At 39.2% G+C, this 17051-nt stretch overlaps 2 protein-coding genes across 3 annotated transcripts; one reads left to right on the top strand and one right to left on the bottom strand.

Moving 5' to 3' along the window:
* Nucleotides 1-825: 825 nt before the first annotated feature.
* On the bottom strand, nucleotides 826-4858 carry LOC118230778 (G-protein-signaling modulator 2). Its single transcript, XM_035424093.1, has 5 exons — nucleotides 4646-4858; nucleotides 3582-4190; nucleotides 2630-2780; nucleotides 1852-2090; nucleotides 826-1545 (listed from the first exon to the last, which is right to left on the bottom strand). Exons 1-5 carry the CDS (start codon nucleotides 4673-4675, stop codon nucleotides 1405-1407), a joined length of 1170 nt encoding a protein of 389 aa, XP_035279984.1. The 5' UTR covers nucleotides 4676-4858; the 3' UTR covers nucleotides 826-1404.
* A 1807-nt stretch (nucleotides 4859-6665) lies between these two features.
* Nucleotides 6666-16326, top strand: pbx2 (pre-B-cell leukemia homeobox 2). 2 transcript variants are annotated; one of them, XM_035424075.1, is made up of 9 exons: nucleotides 6666-6935; nucleotides 7768-7841; nucleotides 10942-11186; nucleotides 11632-11822; nucleotides 13081-13216; nucleotides 14265-14406; nucleotides 14601-14695; nucleotides 15356-15412; nucleotides 15680-16326. In XM_035424075.1, exons 1-9 carry the CDS (start codon nucleotides 6700-6702, stop codon nucleotides 15758-15760), a joined length of 1257 nt encoding a protein of 418 aa, XP_035279966.1. In that variant the 5' UTR covers nucleotides 6666-6699; the 3' UTR covers nucleotides 15761-16326. The 2 variants fall into 2 exon arrangements, with proteins under 2 accessions (XP_035279966.1, XP_035279973.1); XM_035424082.1 differs by lacking the exon at nucleotides 15356-15412.
* Nucleotides 16327-17051: the final 725 nt, after the last annotated feature.

Genomic DNA, 17051 nt, shown 5'->3' with positions numbered 1-17051 from the left:
TGATCTTTGCAGGATGCCAACTACTAGGGAGAGTAGCAAAAGTACAGAATTTCCTCCATTTGTAGCAATTTATTTTATTGTGAATTGAAGAACACCCAGGCTTTTAGAAATACTTTTGTAGCCTTTTCTAGCTTTATGCATCTCTACAGTTATTTTAAAGCCCTCTGAAAATTGTTTTGATAATGGCATGGTTGATATGAGCAGATGTTTCTTGAGAACTGCAGACTGTCAGCAACCAAACTTTGTGTGCCATACCACCAATATCATCTCATTGATTGGAACAATGACTCCAATTAGGTTTTAGAGAAGTTACTAGCCTAGAGATTCACATCCTTTCTCCAACCTTGACTGTGAATGTTTAAATGTACAATTATTTGTTTGTTATTAGTTGAAGCAGATTGTGTTAGTCTATTATTGTGGCTTAAATGAAACTCAGACCACATTTAACCAGTAATTAATGCAGAAATCCAAGTAAGTCCAAAATGGTTCGCATACTTTTTCTTGCAACAGTACATGTAACTGTATTTGGCATTGTATGGCTGTGTATTGTCATCTGTCCTTATCAAAGGAGAGCAACAGAAACTTTAGCCATTGGGGTTCAAGGTTGAATCACAGTAATAAAGGTCTGTGCATGTTTCCCTTCCAGCTGTGCTGTATTTCAGTCCTAGCATATGAATTTTTAAAAATGTAATACATTACATACAGCCAATCAATAATAAAAATAAAATATATTTATGTCATCCCATTAATTCCCTGAATGAAATTTATTTTTCAACTTGCATAGCTATATTTGTCACTTCCAGCATATTTACTACAGACTGTACATTTGTTTTCAGTTCATTTATTTGTTGAAAAGCCAGTGTGAACTATCCTGTTTGGGGCACAATGTCTTCATAGTAGAAATATGGCTGTCAAATTCTAAATAATGGAATTATGGCTGGACAAAAACACAAATAGAAACCAAAAACAAGTCAGTTAATATACAGTAATTGTTCACAATAACATTATATGCCATTTATTCTGTATGCTAACACTTGAAACCCTTCGGTGAAATTAACTTGTATGTATGCATGTATGTACTATTAAACATATTTTTTAAAACCTTTCTGGTTAAATTTGAATGAACATGAATTTGAATATGTTTTCCATATTTATTTTGCAATGTGATTAAAAGAACACAATTGATACATTTCACTTATAAAAAATAAGCAAATTATCAGAGTTTTTGTGTTGACATGGGATATTTTGTTTGACACACAGCACTGTGAAAAAGGTAACTAACTCAGTAGAACAGATGACTTGCAAAACAGCCACACTCAAGCCTGGAAAAATTGCAAAGTCACATGCAGAGTTTGAATGTGAGGAGTCCCATCCCGCATTTCTGGTCACCCACTCCATTCCTCTTCATTCTCTAAGAGTAATAGGGAGCTCTGTCCTCTGCTCATCAATTCTTCCTCCTTGTACCCTCAATAGCAGTGAGAAGAAATCTTCATCGTCCATTGGGCCAGGAGCAGCACTACGCTGCTCTTCCAGTCTCCCCTGAGCCTGTGAAAGAGGAGGAAGACAGTTACAACAAAAACTGAAAACAATACACTACACAATACACATCTGGATCATTTAACAACTACATGTATGTGAATATGTACATATATACACAATATCTTGAATTAGATCATATCCAACCGGATGAAAGTTAGTTAATTCCTTGCCCCCGATTGGTGAAATACTTCAAACAGCATCTTTTAAGTCCTGATCCTGTATAATTTTTTCAAAAGCAAACACTGGCAGTTTTAAATCAATAATTTGAAAAATTATTGTTCCTATTTTCCTCAAACCTATCATGATAATTACTTGAGAAGTCAGAATCATGTTGTACAATTCTTCTTTAGGAGCAGGTCTTGGAGCCACTCTCTTTGACTCCGCCCCCTTAAGGCTAGCCTTCCTGTCATTGGCTTTTCGTTGAAGAGGTGGTTGAGGGGGTGGGATATCATGTAACTCTGCTCGCTGGTCATCAAGACGACGGCCTTGGGATGTAGCCACAAATTCAAAAAACTCCTCTTTCTGCAACGATGTCATCGAGGAGAAAACCACTATGGTGATGAAGGGGAGGGAAAACAGTTGTAATTTGTTTCTGGTAATTCAATTTCATCCTTTTGAATATACTTTTCACAAGCAAAGTTGATAGCTACAGCATGGATGAAAATTCCTCAAATTCTGTCATCCAACTAGGAAGAGTTTATTCATTAAAAAGCAGTGAATGTGTTCTCCAAAGCTTTAGACTAATGCCACATGAACACAGCTCAAACGGATTCTATAGTACATGCACATCACAGCATGCTTGATATTAATATCTATTTTCAGTGTACAGTTTTCATAATTTCTCTTTTTCTCTCATTCTCTTCCCTCTCTTGCCTTCTTGCTTTCTCATTTGAATTGAACTCTGTCAATCTGTCATTCACAAGCGCTGAGAGATGCTAAATACTTTTTCAGGTCAAATGCACCATTGTGTTAGTCTCACTGACAATTTAAAAACAAATTAAAACTCCAAAACTTTTATGAATATACAGCATGTGTGTCATAACCATCTAATGTATTACTGTGCATTACAGCTATTCCAGCTCCCTCTCACCTCGGTGCCGGGGTACAGGAGTACTTGGCTCAGAATGGCATCTCCGCTCCACTATGAAAGAGCAACGCTGGTCATTCAGCCTTCTTCCTTCTTGTAAAGAGCACAGCAATTCATACAGCGAGTCTGGGAAGTCAGGAGTTAACCGGCGAATCTAAGCAAGAGAGAAGAAGGAGGGGCAAAAATCTGTGAAATATTTATATTTATACTGCCTATTGCACATGATATACGTGCTAATTCTATGTGCCACATCAGTAAAGCTTTGCAAAAGTAGCAACCATATGACATATTATTCTCACATATCAGTGTGAAAGATGTGCCAACTTGTGCCCATCAATTCAGGATTTATAAATACACAGCATTTATGTAAGAGGTGTGTTTCCTGACTGCAAATGAATAAGCCATGTAAATGAAAATTAAGGTAATTCTTGTGAAAACACTTAAATAATTATGTGAGGAGGGTAGCTTATAGTAATGTCATTTCTGTCTTCCACAGTCAACTGATAATCTGTCATTTTAAACTATTTTAGCCACTTCAGCATTTTTGTCATGTTCTCAAATATACCTAAATTGTGGGAACCAACCTTAATTTTTGCAGGACACTCCTCAAAATGGACAATAGAAAAAAATCTTACAGATACATCAATTAAGAGTCAGCATTAGTGTGTTACCCAAAAATGGCAGTATTTTGTGTGTCATGTTTTGTATTCTCTAATTTATTATTGAAATATTAATCTCAAGTTACCCTTGTGTATTCCATATTGCCCTTCTTAAAGCGTTAATCATATCGCAGCAATTCCCTATATTATTCATTTTCTCATTCAAGAGTTGTATTTTGTGTTGTAAAGAACCTCAATTCCTCATTTTACAAGTACTCCAGTCTTTACCAAATAACTTTACTAATAAAGAGGGGAGAGAGGGTGAGTCATAAAACAGAAAGGGGGGGCAGTTTTACCTGTTTCTGTGCATCCTGGGGACTCAGTCTGTCTCTGGAGTTTGGTTCAGCGGATACTGGGTCAATAAGTTGTGCTACTGGCTTGACATTTGTTGTGTCCTGCTGTCTTTCTCTGACTAGTCCTTCCTCTCCGTCTGTCTCCCTAGTTGTCTCTGTTTTAATCTTTTCTACAATATGGCTTCCTTCTTCTCTGTTTATTTTTGCATTCACATCTTTGATTGTTTGATCTTCAAAATCCATTTTATTTTTCTCCCTCCCTTCATCATCCCTCCTTTGTTCCTGATTCACCTCTTCTGTTCTTTCATCTCTCTCTGTCTCAACACTGTTCTGTCTCTTTATTTCCAACTCTGGGTCTTGTATTTTATTCTTTATACTCTCTGTCTCTCCATCCTCACTTTCTCTTTCTCCACTAAAGTGTTTTCTCTCTTCCACTGGATCTTCTGTGTCCCCTTTGTTGACCCTGTCATCTTCACCGTCTATTTCACCACCTTTCTCTTCATTTAAAAGGTGTTCAAACGGGTTCACTTTTGTTGTATCAACTGTGATGTCCACAGACTCAGTGTTTACCTCCATTGACCTTTGTAGCAGTCCACTATCAAACATGTGAACCTGAACAAAACAATATGTGTACACACTTATTCTTCAGTCATCTTTTCAGTGTAATGATACACAAAACTATTGCAGTGCATTATAACATCGAAACCATGAAAATACTGTAAACTCTAAACAGTAAAAAAAGAATTTGCATTGAATATGCAACAGCATATGAATTCACATCTATTACAAAGTCACAAATTAATCAACAGACACAATTTGCGGCATAACAATGTTGTCCTGTATATTATCAGTACTTGTTGTATATCATCCTTAAAGCAACATGCAGTACTTACACAGACTTAAACAATTTCATTCTCTATCTGCAATTCCTTCACATTGTGCCTTAGCCAACATGAATGTCAGTGTAATCCTAATGTTCTGTCATAGCAAAACTGTGTATTCGAGTCTGTCTGTCTGTCCTCCCCCTCACTTCCTTGCCCCCAACATAAATCTTTTAACTCTCTTACCTGTTTTGATGTCTGTCTTTCGCTGAACATCAGCTCCTTGAATTGACAATAACTACATGCAACATAATTCTCTCAACAGTTTGTCAGTCACAAACAAATTTACAACAAAAAATTGTGATAAAGCTGGGAGCACAGAGTCACAAGGCGTGTTCTTTTTCTCCCTCCGTCTGTATCTTTCTCTTCCTGTTCCTCTCTCTTACCCCCACCCCCCACCCCTATCTCTAATACGTGCACGCATCTGATATTACGCTGTAAAAAATGATCAGAGTAGATTGAGTGTATATTAAGACTGAAGGCTTACTACTGTTCTGGGGTCAGACACTGCAAATAATCAATCTAATGTATAAAAAAACAGAACCGTTTATCAAAAACAATCTCATTTTGAAGAGAATGTGTACAATTATATGCTACTGTGACCTTTTTCAAATTATACTCACACCCCCATGTTTACACTGTACACTTTACCTTGAAATAGTTATCATTTTCGTCTTTGTTTTGCTTCCGTACACCGCATTACACAACCTGTCCATATCTGTCAGGGCCTATCTGGAATGTGAATTTGAATTTTTTTTTTATGAGTCACTGTAAAATTTCAGCTTGAGCTGAAAATATTTGAAAAATGTGCCTTTTCTAAAAGTCACGATTACTTGAAGTGTTCCATATTTTTGTATAGTCTGTTCAGTTTGCAAAGCATCTATAACAGGGTTTATGATTGAAAATATGTTGAAACAGCATCTGTTTGTGTGACAACGAATTTGTGGTTATACTGACTTCCTGTTGACTGAAAGCTAAAAGAGAAGTACAGACAGAGAAAGCGACAGAGAAAAAGAAACAATTGGAGGCCATAGAACTTGGTGTTGGCAGAGAGCAAGCGAACAAGGGAAAGAGATTGTAAAATTATAATATTCTTTAGCCTGAATTTACAGCTTTGATTCCTGTATCTAATTAGTTTATCACAATATGCATTTACTTTATTATTTTATTTATAATTATGTAAACCAGTGCATGTCTAAAACAAGGTTACTGCACTGATGGGGGTAGCAGTAGCTTGTTATTGTTATCATTCATCGGCTGGTGATACTGGGAGGGTATTAACAATGAAGTTCATGTTCAATGTTTTTTTTATTTAGTTGGTCTACTCTTGCACAAAAGAGCAGAGTCCAGTGCATGAATTGGGTCAGTGGTATTTTCTCTGTCTCTATGCACAGCAGTGACTCCTGGTTGATTGACCCACAGCCTACTTACACCAAGTGCATATGAGGTTTGCTCCTACAATGTAATGACTGCACACATCAACTGGTGAACTGAAATATGAAAATAAATCCTGATTGGCGACATACACCTTGGAGGAAATCAGTAGGAGAGGTTATTGCAATGATGAGACACGAAAATATGATTGTCCTTTCTAAATGAAAAGAATAACCAGGAAAAAAATACATGAATGACCCTAGCCAAAACATCAGAGCAGTAGCGATACAAGCCTCATTTGGGTAGGGTGGCTGCTTAATTTTTGCCAGCATTGGACACCAGCAGATTTGTTTTATTACTGCCCAAAATTAAGTTTAGTGCAGGGAGGGCACTGGAAAAGAGTTTACAAACAGAACACCGGGGCCTTGTTTCTGACCTTTGTGGGTGGGTTTTCAGAGATCACTGGATGTTGTTTTTTTCTTCTAACCAGGCACCACTGACCGGTTTAATAAGGTTCAATAACCCACTGTAGATGGTGGAATAATTACCAAAGCATTATGCTATCATTGTTTTTAGGTTGCAAATATGAAGTTTATCCTTTCTCTGGAGACAAGAAACAAGGAACACTAGAAAAAAAGACCCTGCAAAATAAATAAGCCAAAAGGGTCACCGTAGTCATTTATAGTGGCTATAATTCGTTACACTTTTGTTGACTATTTTTCATATGTTTATCAAGATGTAGTCACACGAGTTAAATTTATCTCCGCAGCCACCTGCCGTTTTTCTGCACGTCGCTAGGGGACCTTATGTGTAACTTTTGAAGGGTGCAAATGAGTACCTACCGCCACATTGACTGTTTGCACGAGATGTTGCAGCAGCAGCCACTAACGGGGAACGGGCCCAATGGCCGAGGCCTCGGAATGAATACGCACCCTGGTCTGCATGCCCTCAACTCGGTCCATCCACCTTCGCAACACCGCTCTGAAGGAGAAACGGGCCTGGATGGTTCCGAAAATGGCATCGAAAGCCGTAGAGACATCGGAGATATTTTGCAGCAAATTATGACTATTACCGACCAGAGTTTGGACGAAGCCCAAGCAAAGTTAGTAACAAAACATTCACTTTCGACTGTTAGCTGGCTAGCCAACTCCAAAATAACTAGCCGACTAACTAACATAGATTGGTTTGGAATATTATTTATAGTAACGTTAGCTTGCTAGGTTGCTGAAACTATCCAGTTTTGCCAAGTTTAAGGTAATGACTTTTCTGGGCTTTTGACGAGTGGTGTTGTAGTTTGCTAGCTAGCGAGTTGTCCTGTTATGTAGTTGGCTAGCTATCTACGAAGCTACCAGTCCAACTAAAATACTCATACCCAGCAGTAGCCAATCCCGTGATTTTCTTGCGCTAGCAAACAAGCACGAAGAAACTGCAAAGTTTCAGCTATGAGTGTAGGAGTTATGATGGCTGAATGTTCAGCGTTAAAACAGGGTGTTTTCCAAACACCCAAGTTAGCCCCTGATGCTAACTTTGCTATCAAGTTAGCTAGCCGACTAAAAGTTAGCCAATATCGCATTCGCCAATACTGGGCTTTGTAGCAGCTAGCTAGTTAAGTCAAACTGCTAGTTAATGCTGAGATAGAAATGAAGTCTCACAAATCGGCGAACTAACTGCAAAGCCTTCTTGTAAACCCTGGCATATAACGTCGTTTGTTATGGAAACCGACCACTTATGTGCAAACCACTGTTAAAGCTAGCCAGTTAATGCTAGCTAACAGTTGGCTACTTAAAATTCCAAGTTGGATCAAGCTAGCTAACGATCCAGGTTAACCATACGTCATCCATAGCTGATTATATTTGGCTGAACCAATGCAGCCTTTTGTTTTATTTTATGAAGTTCTGTTTATATAGCTGTAGCTATTTATTTTTACCCGACAGAAAACACGCCTTGAATTGTCACCGAATGAAACCGGCTTTGTTCAGCGTGTTGTGTGAAATCAAAGAGAAAACCGGTGAGTTTTCTTTTTTTATTATAATTTCATTAGAGAGGTTACTATTGTTTATACTTTTATTTAGTTTAATAGATTATTTCAATTTATTTTACACGCATTCAGTCCGTAACGTTTTCTAACTATATACTACAAGATATGCACACGCCATATTGGTTCATAATAATATATTGAGCTAGATAGTAGTCTGCTGTTAAAAAGAAAGATTAAAAACAGTCGTGGTCGTTCAGATATCCAATGATTTTTTGAGAAATTGCAATGATTCTCTCTCCCTTTTGTTTTTACGAGGTCATTGAATGCATTATATAGTAGTGGTTGAGCAAGTATGCTGCTATTCCTATTAGCTGACGCCATTTTGGCTCGTAAAGTCACTTTTAAATCTTGGCCGAGAAGAAAACAAGTTGGGGAAAAGGGGTGGACATCAATGTGCATTAGGTACATACAGCTTAAGTATGACAGTGGTTATGTGTAGTTGTTTAAAAGCCAGTATCCCAACAAAATGTGTGAGCAACTACCCGGATAAATAATAAGATAATCAATATTATTTCGGGATTTGTCATGAGAGATCATGATCATTAAAAGGCTCACTTAATAACTGAAATAATTTAGTAAAAAGATTTTTTTTTTGACTTTTTTCGGCGCTTCTCCCTGTCGGTTGACTTTAGGTCGGGTTTTTAAACGGGAAACATAGGCTCATATTTTGTCAGTGGGTTTGTGGGATTCCTGTCTTAATAAGAGTGGAGTCTTTGAACATGTGCCACATTTATTTACGATTATTATTACATTTTAAGTGGGAGTGGGATTTTAATAATTTTCTAAATTAAATCTACAGAAACGATATTACACTCATAATTTAGGCAGTATTTTTGATCATTAAAGCAATACCCACATTTCAGTTTTGAAATCAAAGTGCCAGTTTTGGAACATTTTTGGCCCTATAAGCTGCTTCCTCTTAAGACCCAATGTCAGTGTACTGAAAATGACAGGGTCTTAAAAGAGGAAGCAGCTTATTGTGACAAAAATGTTTAAAAATACGGGGACTTATTAAACTTTAAGATTTCTGTCAGATATCAAAACTTCAGGAGAATCTGACAAGTTAGCGCTCCAAATTCACTTGGTCTAGGACGGAGTGTAGTACAGTGGGTAAGGAACTAGACTTGTAACCGAAAGGTCGCAGGTTCGATTCCCGAGTAGGACACTGCCGTTGTACCCTTGAGCAAGGTACTTAACCAAAATTCCTTCAGTATATATCCAGCTGTATAAATGGATACTATGTAAAAAAAAAAAAAGTTGTGTAACTCTGGATAAGAGCGTCTGCTAAATGCCTGTAATGTAATGTAATGGTGTTTCCCTTAATTTTCTAGATTGGCCATGTAGGATTATCCATCAAAAAAGCAGTATTAAACATAAATTCTAAAATGGATCCGTAGAACAAAAATGAACCATAAACGGATTTATGTTGCTGCTCTCTGTGACACTTTTCAGAACTCTTTTGCATGTCCATTGTCCAAGGAGGTGTGGAGCAACGTTTCAGATTAAAGATGGAAGCTATAGGCAGTTATCTGTGAATATTCTGAGGTTAGCACTCGCAGAAAAGTCATTTTTGTAAATTGTTTTTGGAGTCTGAACAAAAATAGTTTTTGTTTCCATACTCACCGCTGCTTTAGAATGCCAATATTCACTTTTTAATTTATGAAGTTGACAGAGTTAAGTTGATAGCTGCTGTTTCAGGGTTATGGGGCTATAGTCCAGGCATCAAGTTTAAATTGCACTGCTAGAATATTTCAGCTGCATGGCTGAAGCATTTTAGTATAGTGTGGTATTTTATATAATTCGACAAATGCGGGCAATATTTACTAAACATTTGAGGAATATAAAATTCCCACAAGGCCATTAGGCACAGTAAATTCCCCTTTCATGTTTGCTAAGCTGGTACCCTGCATTTAGCACACATGAAATGTGATTAAAAGCATGGCCTGCTGAATTTACCCACTGAATAAATTTCATTTTTTTAAATGCAAGTCATTTAGAATGTAAGTCCAAAAAATGGACAAGACAGCGTGTATTAGCTGATGAATCAGACAGTCTTCTTCGATATCGAAATTGTGGGCTGCAATTTCACAAAATGAATCTTGTGTGTCTGTTTTACCACCTTGGGGAAGTAGGTCTTTTGACTACGAATGATTAAATTGACATGGTTGATGTAATTTCTCCTAGGAGAAGATATCATTGGCATCAGAGCTAGTAAATTTCAATTGAGAGAATATTTTCTTCTCAATCATTCCTCATGGAATTGACCTGCATTTTTTTGTCATAACCTATAAGCTCCCCTGATACAGTCTGCTATGCTATGATGAAGAATGACTTGAAACCTTGCAAACTTACCATTCCTATAACATGGAAGTGTCTCCATGCTACCTATTGTTTCTGGCATATTGCGTTCTGATAGTTTTACATTTTTACAGTCATTCAGTTTTATAGTAGAGGTGATAGTCTCACAGTCTTAATTTTACTTGTGCAGTGAGTTCGTTTTCTGGGGGGTTTAAGCATCGTTAATTACACATTTAAATTGTGTAACTAGTCACACAAATGTATATGCTTAAATGTAATCCAGGCTGGCTATGTGTCTGATCTGTAGATTACTTGTTGGATGGGGAAAAGTTATAGCTGGGGCTTTTGTGGATAGATAATTTGGTAGTAGATACATTTTTTTAAATGGTGATATTTTCCTGGAAATTGAAATATATGGTGCTTACTGTTATTTAATACACTATCTGATTGCGGTCCTGAGTTGCCTAACCTTAGATTAGATAGGCATGAATCATGTAATGTGAAGTCCTGAACATTTTATTTAAGAAATTAGACAACAGGGTTACAAATGGGCATCCTTATGCAACCAAGCCATTTAAAAAATTTAAAGGCTGCAATGAATTTGAATGTTCTCCCAGAGGATGATTTGCTTTGTTCTGTGTGAAATTGAAGTTGGTGTCCGATATTGAAGGCTTATTTCCATCAAGGAGTTTGACAACAATGTTGTGAATATTCAAGGTACAACAACTTCTGATTGGTCAGCAAAAACTGATGAACCTTTCCTGTGTTTCAGGCTTGTCTATGAGAAGTAATCAGGAGGAGGAGCCCCAGGACCCTCAGCTTGTGCGATTGGACAACATGCTCCTGGCAGAAGGTGTTGCAGGGCCAGAAAAAGGAGGCGGTGCAGCAGCTGCCGTATCCGCAGCAACCAGCTCGGGCGGAATGTCACCAGACAGCTCACTGGAGCATTCTGACTACAAGAGCAAGCTGAGCCAGATTCGGAACATCTACCACACTGAGCTTGAGAAATATGAGCAGGTACTTTGCTGATGTATTTGGTGGACTCGTTTGGACTTGCCCAGTTGACCAGTGGCAAGAAGGAGGTGATCTTAAATCTTATTCAGGTAGATGAGGAATTTGATTAATCAGTGAGGTCATTACAAGCTCAGGTGGTGTAGAATAGGTGTCCAATGCTGGGTCTTGTTTCAGGACTAAGTAAACTTGTTAACCACTTGAAACACTTGGCAGATACAAATGCTTACTATTGCTTAGGCAATTGCAACTGCACCTGGAACATTTCTTACCATATGAACCATCCATCCAGAATTTGATTAAATTGGCCCTGTTTCCTTGCAACGCACAGATATGGATAATATTTAATTGGTAGCAGTGCAGGGAGGAGAGCCCAAAATATCCTTCTCCACATTGGTAGACATAAAGGCAGCATTTCTGAGCTTTGTGTACATGTGACTATTTCCTTCAGGCGTGCAGTGAATTCACTACACATGTGATGAACCTTCTGAGGGAGCAGTCTCGCACCCGACCCGTTTCCCCTCGCGAGATCGAGCGCATGGTAGCCATCATACACCGCAAGTTCAGCTCCATCCAGACGCAGCTCAAACAGAGCACCTGCGAGGCAGTCATGATCCTGCGGTCCCGCTTCCTCGACGCCAGGTGTGTGTGCGTGCGCGCACATGCGGTCACCTTTGATTGGCCGCCACCTGCACGTGATGGCCAGTCTTGGATGCTCCTTTTCACTTTTCTCTACTGCTGCACCCCAGTATTCGATAAATGTATCCTCCTTTCCTCCACTACCACCTCCTCTCCTCCGTGCCCCAGAAACCGGTCCTCGTGTCCTCCCTCCCTCCAGTGTCCCGGTACCGGAGGACACGAGCGATGCGCACAGAACTGTATTGGCGAAGCGGCTTCAAACTCGTCTCCTCCCCTCCTTTCCTCCACATACTTCTGGGCTGAAGTGTGGTGGTGGGGGAGTGGAGGAAAGGAGCTTTATTGAGGCATATGACAGACACTTGGAAAGGGTTGTGCTGACTTCTTTCGGTGAATTGTATTACCTTTATCATCTACATTCTTTGATTTAAAAAAAAAAAATGTATATATTTTTTGAAGGTAAACCATGAAATCATGCAGCAACCATGGTAAATTGGTATTTAAGGGCGTGCTGCCCTAATCGTTGTATTGTGGATCATATTTTTACTTTGTGAAAGGTACTAGTATCGGTTTTAAAATTACAGATTCGAAGTGATTAGAAAAGTTGGAGAAAATTGCCAAGGTCGTCGTGCACAAATCTAGTGAAACCTGCACGTGGTCCGGTCAGTCTTGTTATCATTACTCTGAAAAATGGCCATCACCTGTCATTACTCCTGGTGGCCATCTTAGATTAAGGTGACTTCATTGCCAATTAAGGTAGCTGGAATTAGTTTTTTTTATGGATTCACACATAAAACATGGTCCCCCTACGCTTGTAGTCCCCCACATACATGATATCATCAAAGAGGTTAGAGTGCAGGGCCAGCCGCAGTGTAGTGCCCCTGGAGCAGTTCTGGGGTTTAATGCCTTGCTCAAGCGCGCTTCAGCAGTGTTGCTGGGCACCATCTAGTTGCTAGCCCACAACTGGCATCAACCATGGATCCCTAGCCACCCACAAAACTATCTACAGTGATAGGCCTACAGTCAGAGACGAATTAGCTTAGCAAAATATGCACACACAGTTCCCTGCGTTCAGTCTTTTCAGAAAAACAGTAAATGCAAATGCATCGCTGGGCACATTAAAAGTAATTGCATTTCTTCACTGTACAATACTGGATCTCTGTCATTTTTGATGACCCAATTCCAGTTCATTCTGCTGTCATAACGTTATGGCTGTCTATATATAGACTTCTATAAGCCCACATGTGCTCCTCTGTTTTAACAGGCGCAAGCGACGTAACTTCAGCAAGCAGGCGACGGAGGTCCTGAATGAATATTTTTACTCTCACCTCTCAAACCCTTACCCCAGCGAGGAGGCCAAGGAGGAGCTTGCCAAGCAGTGCAGCATCACTGTTTCTCAGGTGTGTCTCGCTGTCGTCCGCCACTTGTTGATTTTTCTTTCTCTTTCTTTCACCTACAGTTGCGCTCTGTTACTTGTGCCTGGTTGACATATGTAGTCTTACCCCTCACTCTGGCACTATTCTACTCTTTCCCACACACTTCTGATACTGTCATTCTGCATGTCCTTGTTTTGTTCATGACTTCTATCTACAGCCCCATATTTTCCTCTCACTGTTTTTTCAAAATGCTTAAATCACTCATGCTGTATATAAATATGTTGAGTAGTGGTCTCTGCATGTGAACAGTTCAGACTGATCAAGAGTATATACTAATGAGTTAGCAATGCTATATATATATATATATATATATATATATATATATATACACACACACACACACACACACACACTCACCGGCCACTTCATTAGGTGACAGCAGTGGCACCCGGTCTGGTCTTCGCTGCTGTAGCCCATCTGCTTCAAGATTTGACGTGGTGTGCAGTCAGAGATGCTCTTCTGCATACCTCGGTTGTAACGAGTGGTTATTTGAGTTACTGTTGCCTTTCTATCAGCTCGAACCAGTCTGGCCATTCTCCTCTGACCTCTGCCATCAACAAGGCATTTTCGCCCAGAGAACTGCCACTCACCGGATAGTTTCTCTTTTTCGGACTATTCTCTGTAAACCCTAGAGATGGTTGTGCGTGAAAATCCCAGTATATCAGCAGTTTATGAAATACTCAAACCAGCCCGTCTGGCACCAACAACCATGCCACGTTCACTTAAATCACCTTTCTTCCCCATTCTTATGCTTGGTTTGAACTTCAGCAGATCGTCTTGACCATGTCTAAATGCATTGAGTTGCTGCCACGTGATTGGCTGATTAGATATTTGTGTTAATGGGTGCAATTTGCAGTTGAACAGGTGTAGCTAATAAAGTGGCCTGTGAGTGTATATATATATATTTATATATCCATAAACATGAGTCTGAGATGAGCATTACCCAGAGAAACGCCTACCTTTCTCTGGACTGCTGTACGGTCATAGTCTTATTTGCTCTGGCTCTTAACAGGTGTCAAACTGGTTTGGTAATAAGCGGATCCGCTACAAGAAGAACATTAGCAAGTTCCAAGAGGAGGCCAATATATACGCCATGAAGACTGCCATAGGGGCAACCCAGAATGAGGACTCTCCACACACTCCAAACTCTACAGGTGAGCTTCTGCATACAAATGGTGTATATATACACCAGTTTTTTTTCATCTCTTGATCACGATTTACGTCTTCCAAAAGAGTTTTTCTTGAATAACATATTCTTTGCCGATGTGTTAATGTATTCATGTATTTGTTGTGCAGGTCTGCGGGCTTAATTTTGTTCTACCATTTTTTGTCTGCTTCCTTTTTGCAGGCTCGGGGTCTTTCTCTCTCTCTGGCTCAGCTGACCTGTTTTTGGGGGCTCCTCCCATGAATGGAGGGCAGGCGGCCTACCACATGGGGCCTCAGGTACTGAACCTTCTGTATACCTTGTGTAGTGTTAATACATTTTGCATACAGTGCCTTCAGGTTATGCATCTGCTTGAACTTTCTTCACATTTTCCCTTAGAATGCATTTTACTTTATTCCCCTTCAGCAGCAGTAATTCAAGTAATTCAACACCGTTTTAATAGAAAAAAATTGTTCATCAGCATGTTTTATTTTTCAAAAATGAAAGGTGTACATGTTTAATAAACAGCCCCCCACAAAGAATTTTTGGAATTTTTCCATTTCTGTCAAGTGGGATGGAACGCATTGGTGGACAGCAATCTTCAGGTTCAAGCTCCGATTCAGTAGGATTTTTCTGGACAACTCCTGAATGCTGACCTCCATTTTGACAGCCATTAATTTGTAGTTTTGCTGTATGCTGTGGATCATTGTCCTATTAGAACATGAATTTTCCCATACTGAAATTAGTGGTTTTTGCATGGTTGCAGAGAAAAATGCTTTCATTCATTTTAGTGTGAACAAGTTCTACACCTAATGAAACTTGAGTGTATTCATGCTGTTATTTGGATGGCTAACGCCACATTACAGTGTTGAAGACAGGTAAATGATGTCACTGAATGTGAACAGACCTTGCCCCCAGCATTGTGCTTCTGTCTGAACCCCCTATCCTCTCTCTGGTAGGACTCAGTGACTCAGTCCCGTTTCTCAGACAGACTGTACAGCCCCAGAGAAAGCCGGGTGAGAGAGCTTTAATATCAGGCCAATCCATTTTTAGCACATACTCCTCCTGGTTTCAGATCCAATCAATAGTATGGCGATCTTGTCTTTCTGAGTGGTTGAAATTATTCAGTTATTCAAATGATTTCAGCTTGCCTTTGAAATGAATTCCTGCAGTTATGTCGTTAAAGGCAGAATTTTGTCCGTGTGTGGCTAATTTATAATAATGCTAAGAGCTTTGTGTTTATTTATACTTGTCCACATTCACAAATTGTTCCTCGTTTTCAGACTAATGGTAGTTGGCAGGAGCCGGCCACGCCCCCTTCTGTTGCATCACCTGGCAGTGACCACTCGGAAAACTCCAACTGATGGCCCCACCCGTTTGCATTAAGGTTTTATTGGTTTGTTGGAAGAGGTGTGTCTTCGCTGGAGAAAGAAACAACAGAAAAAGTTATGCCACCATGGTTTATGCTTTTTTCAAAGCATCAATCCCTGTATGTCATCATGTGCGTGGGTGGTTGAGTGTGTGGTGTGTGTCTGGTATAGGACTGGGGCTGGGTTTTCCACTACTCTTATCTACTTGTTACTGCTGTGTGAGTGATGAGGGAGGGAGGGATGACTTGACAAAACTCCATTATCACTACTATTATATTATTATGATTATGTTTACCTTTTTTGCTCAGATAGAAGTGAAAGTATAAGGATGAGGGGGTAATAGAGATAAATCCAAAGATTGTTTTGTGTGTGCTTGTTTTACCTTTTTTTTTTCTACTGAGCTGTGTGTGTGCATATAATTATATGAATGAGGTGTGTGTACCTTGTCTATATTAACGGTCTGAATGAGTGTGTATATCAACAGTGCTGTCTTTTTTCTGTACAGTGAAACACCTGTATTCTCTACCTCTTTTACAATAAAGACTCTATATACACATTTACCCTGTCTTTCTAGGCCTCTGTACTTGTTCCTTGAGGACTGATTTTGTGTGGATAATCTTGTATACTAATGCCTGCGTCACAGGGGTCTTTCTCCATGCTTATTCAATCAGCCACATCTCCACTTTGTTAATTTTTGTGTAATGAATGCTTGTGATGCAGCCGTTCAAATGTGAGAACATTTGTCCATATTTACTTGAGACACACAATTAGTGTCGTTAACTTATTTACATTTTTTTCTTGCACATGGAATACTGTAATTAATATAATCCTTTTTCTATTTTTAAATGTCCAGAACAGCCAGGGTTTAATTTTCCAGTGACTGGTGGGAGAAAACCAAATTATTTTTTTTGGTTTTCTCTCGCAATCAGCTTTTCAGCTACAAAAGAATGTGTGGGTCAGGCTGGAACAGTGTTGTGCATCAACACCACAGTGACTGTACGTGCCATTATGAAAGCATGTTTACTTGTACAGTTTAGTATCTTATTTGTTCATTTTTTAAATTGTTAGGTCCCAGGTAAAATGTAAAATGATTGATTCTGCTAATGATTGTTGACATCCAACTTCAAGAGTCACCCTTGTCCATTTATCTTCAACATCTAATAATTTCTAATGGAAATGCCTTGTATAGCATTTTTTAGAAATTGTGTAGATTTCTAAAAAATGTGCATCCATCTTGAGCAGTGTCAAGGCTAGACTTGCCAGTTTTTAGTAGCAGCATCAATGA

The sequence above is a fragment of the Anguilla anguilla genome, chromosome 1 (assembly GCF_013347855.1).
Source record: "Anguilla anguilla isolate fAngAng1 chromosome 1, fAngAng1.pri, whole genome shotgun sequence".
In the NCBI taxonomy this organism is placed as follows: Eukaryota; Metazoa; Chordata; class Actinopteri; order Anguilliformes; family Anguillidae; genus Anguilla; species Anguilla anguilla.
Note: the sequence above shows the minus strand (reverse complement) of the source record. Positions and strands in the feature narration are given on the sequence as shown.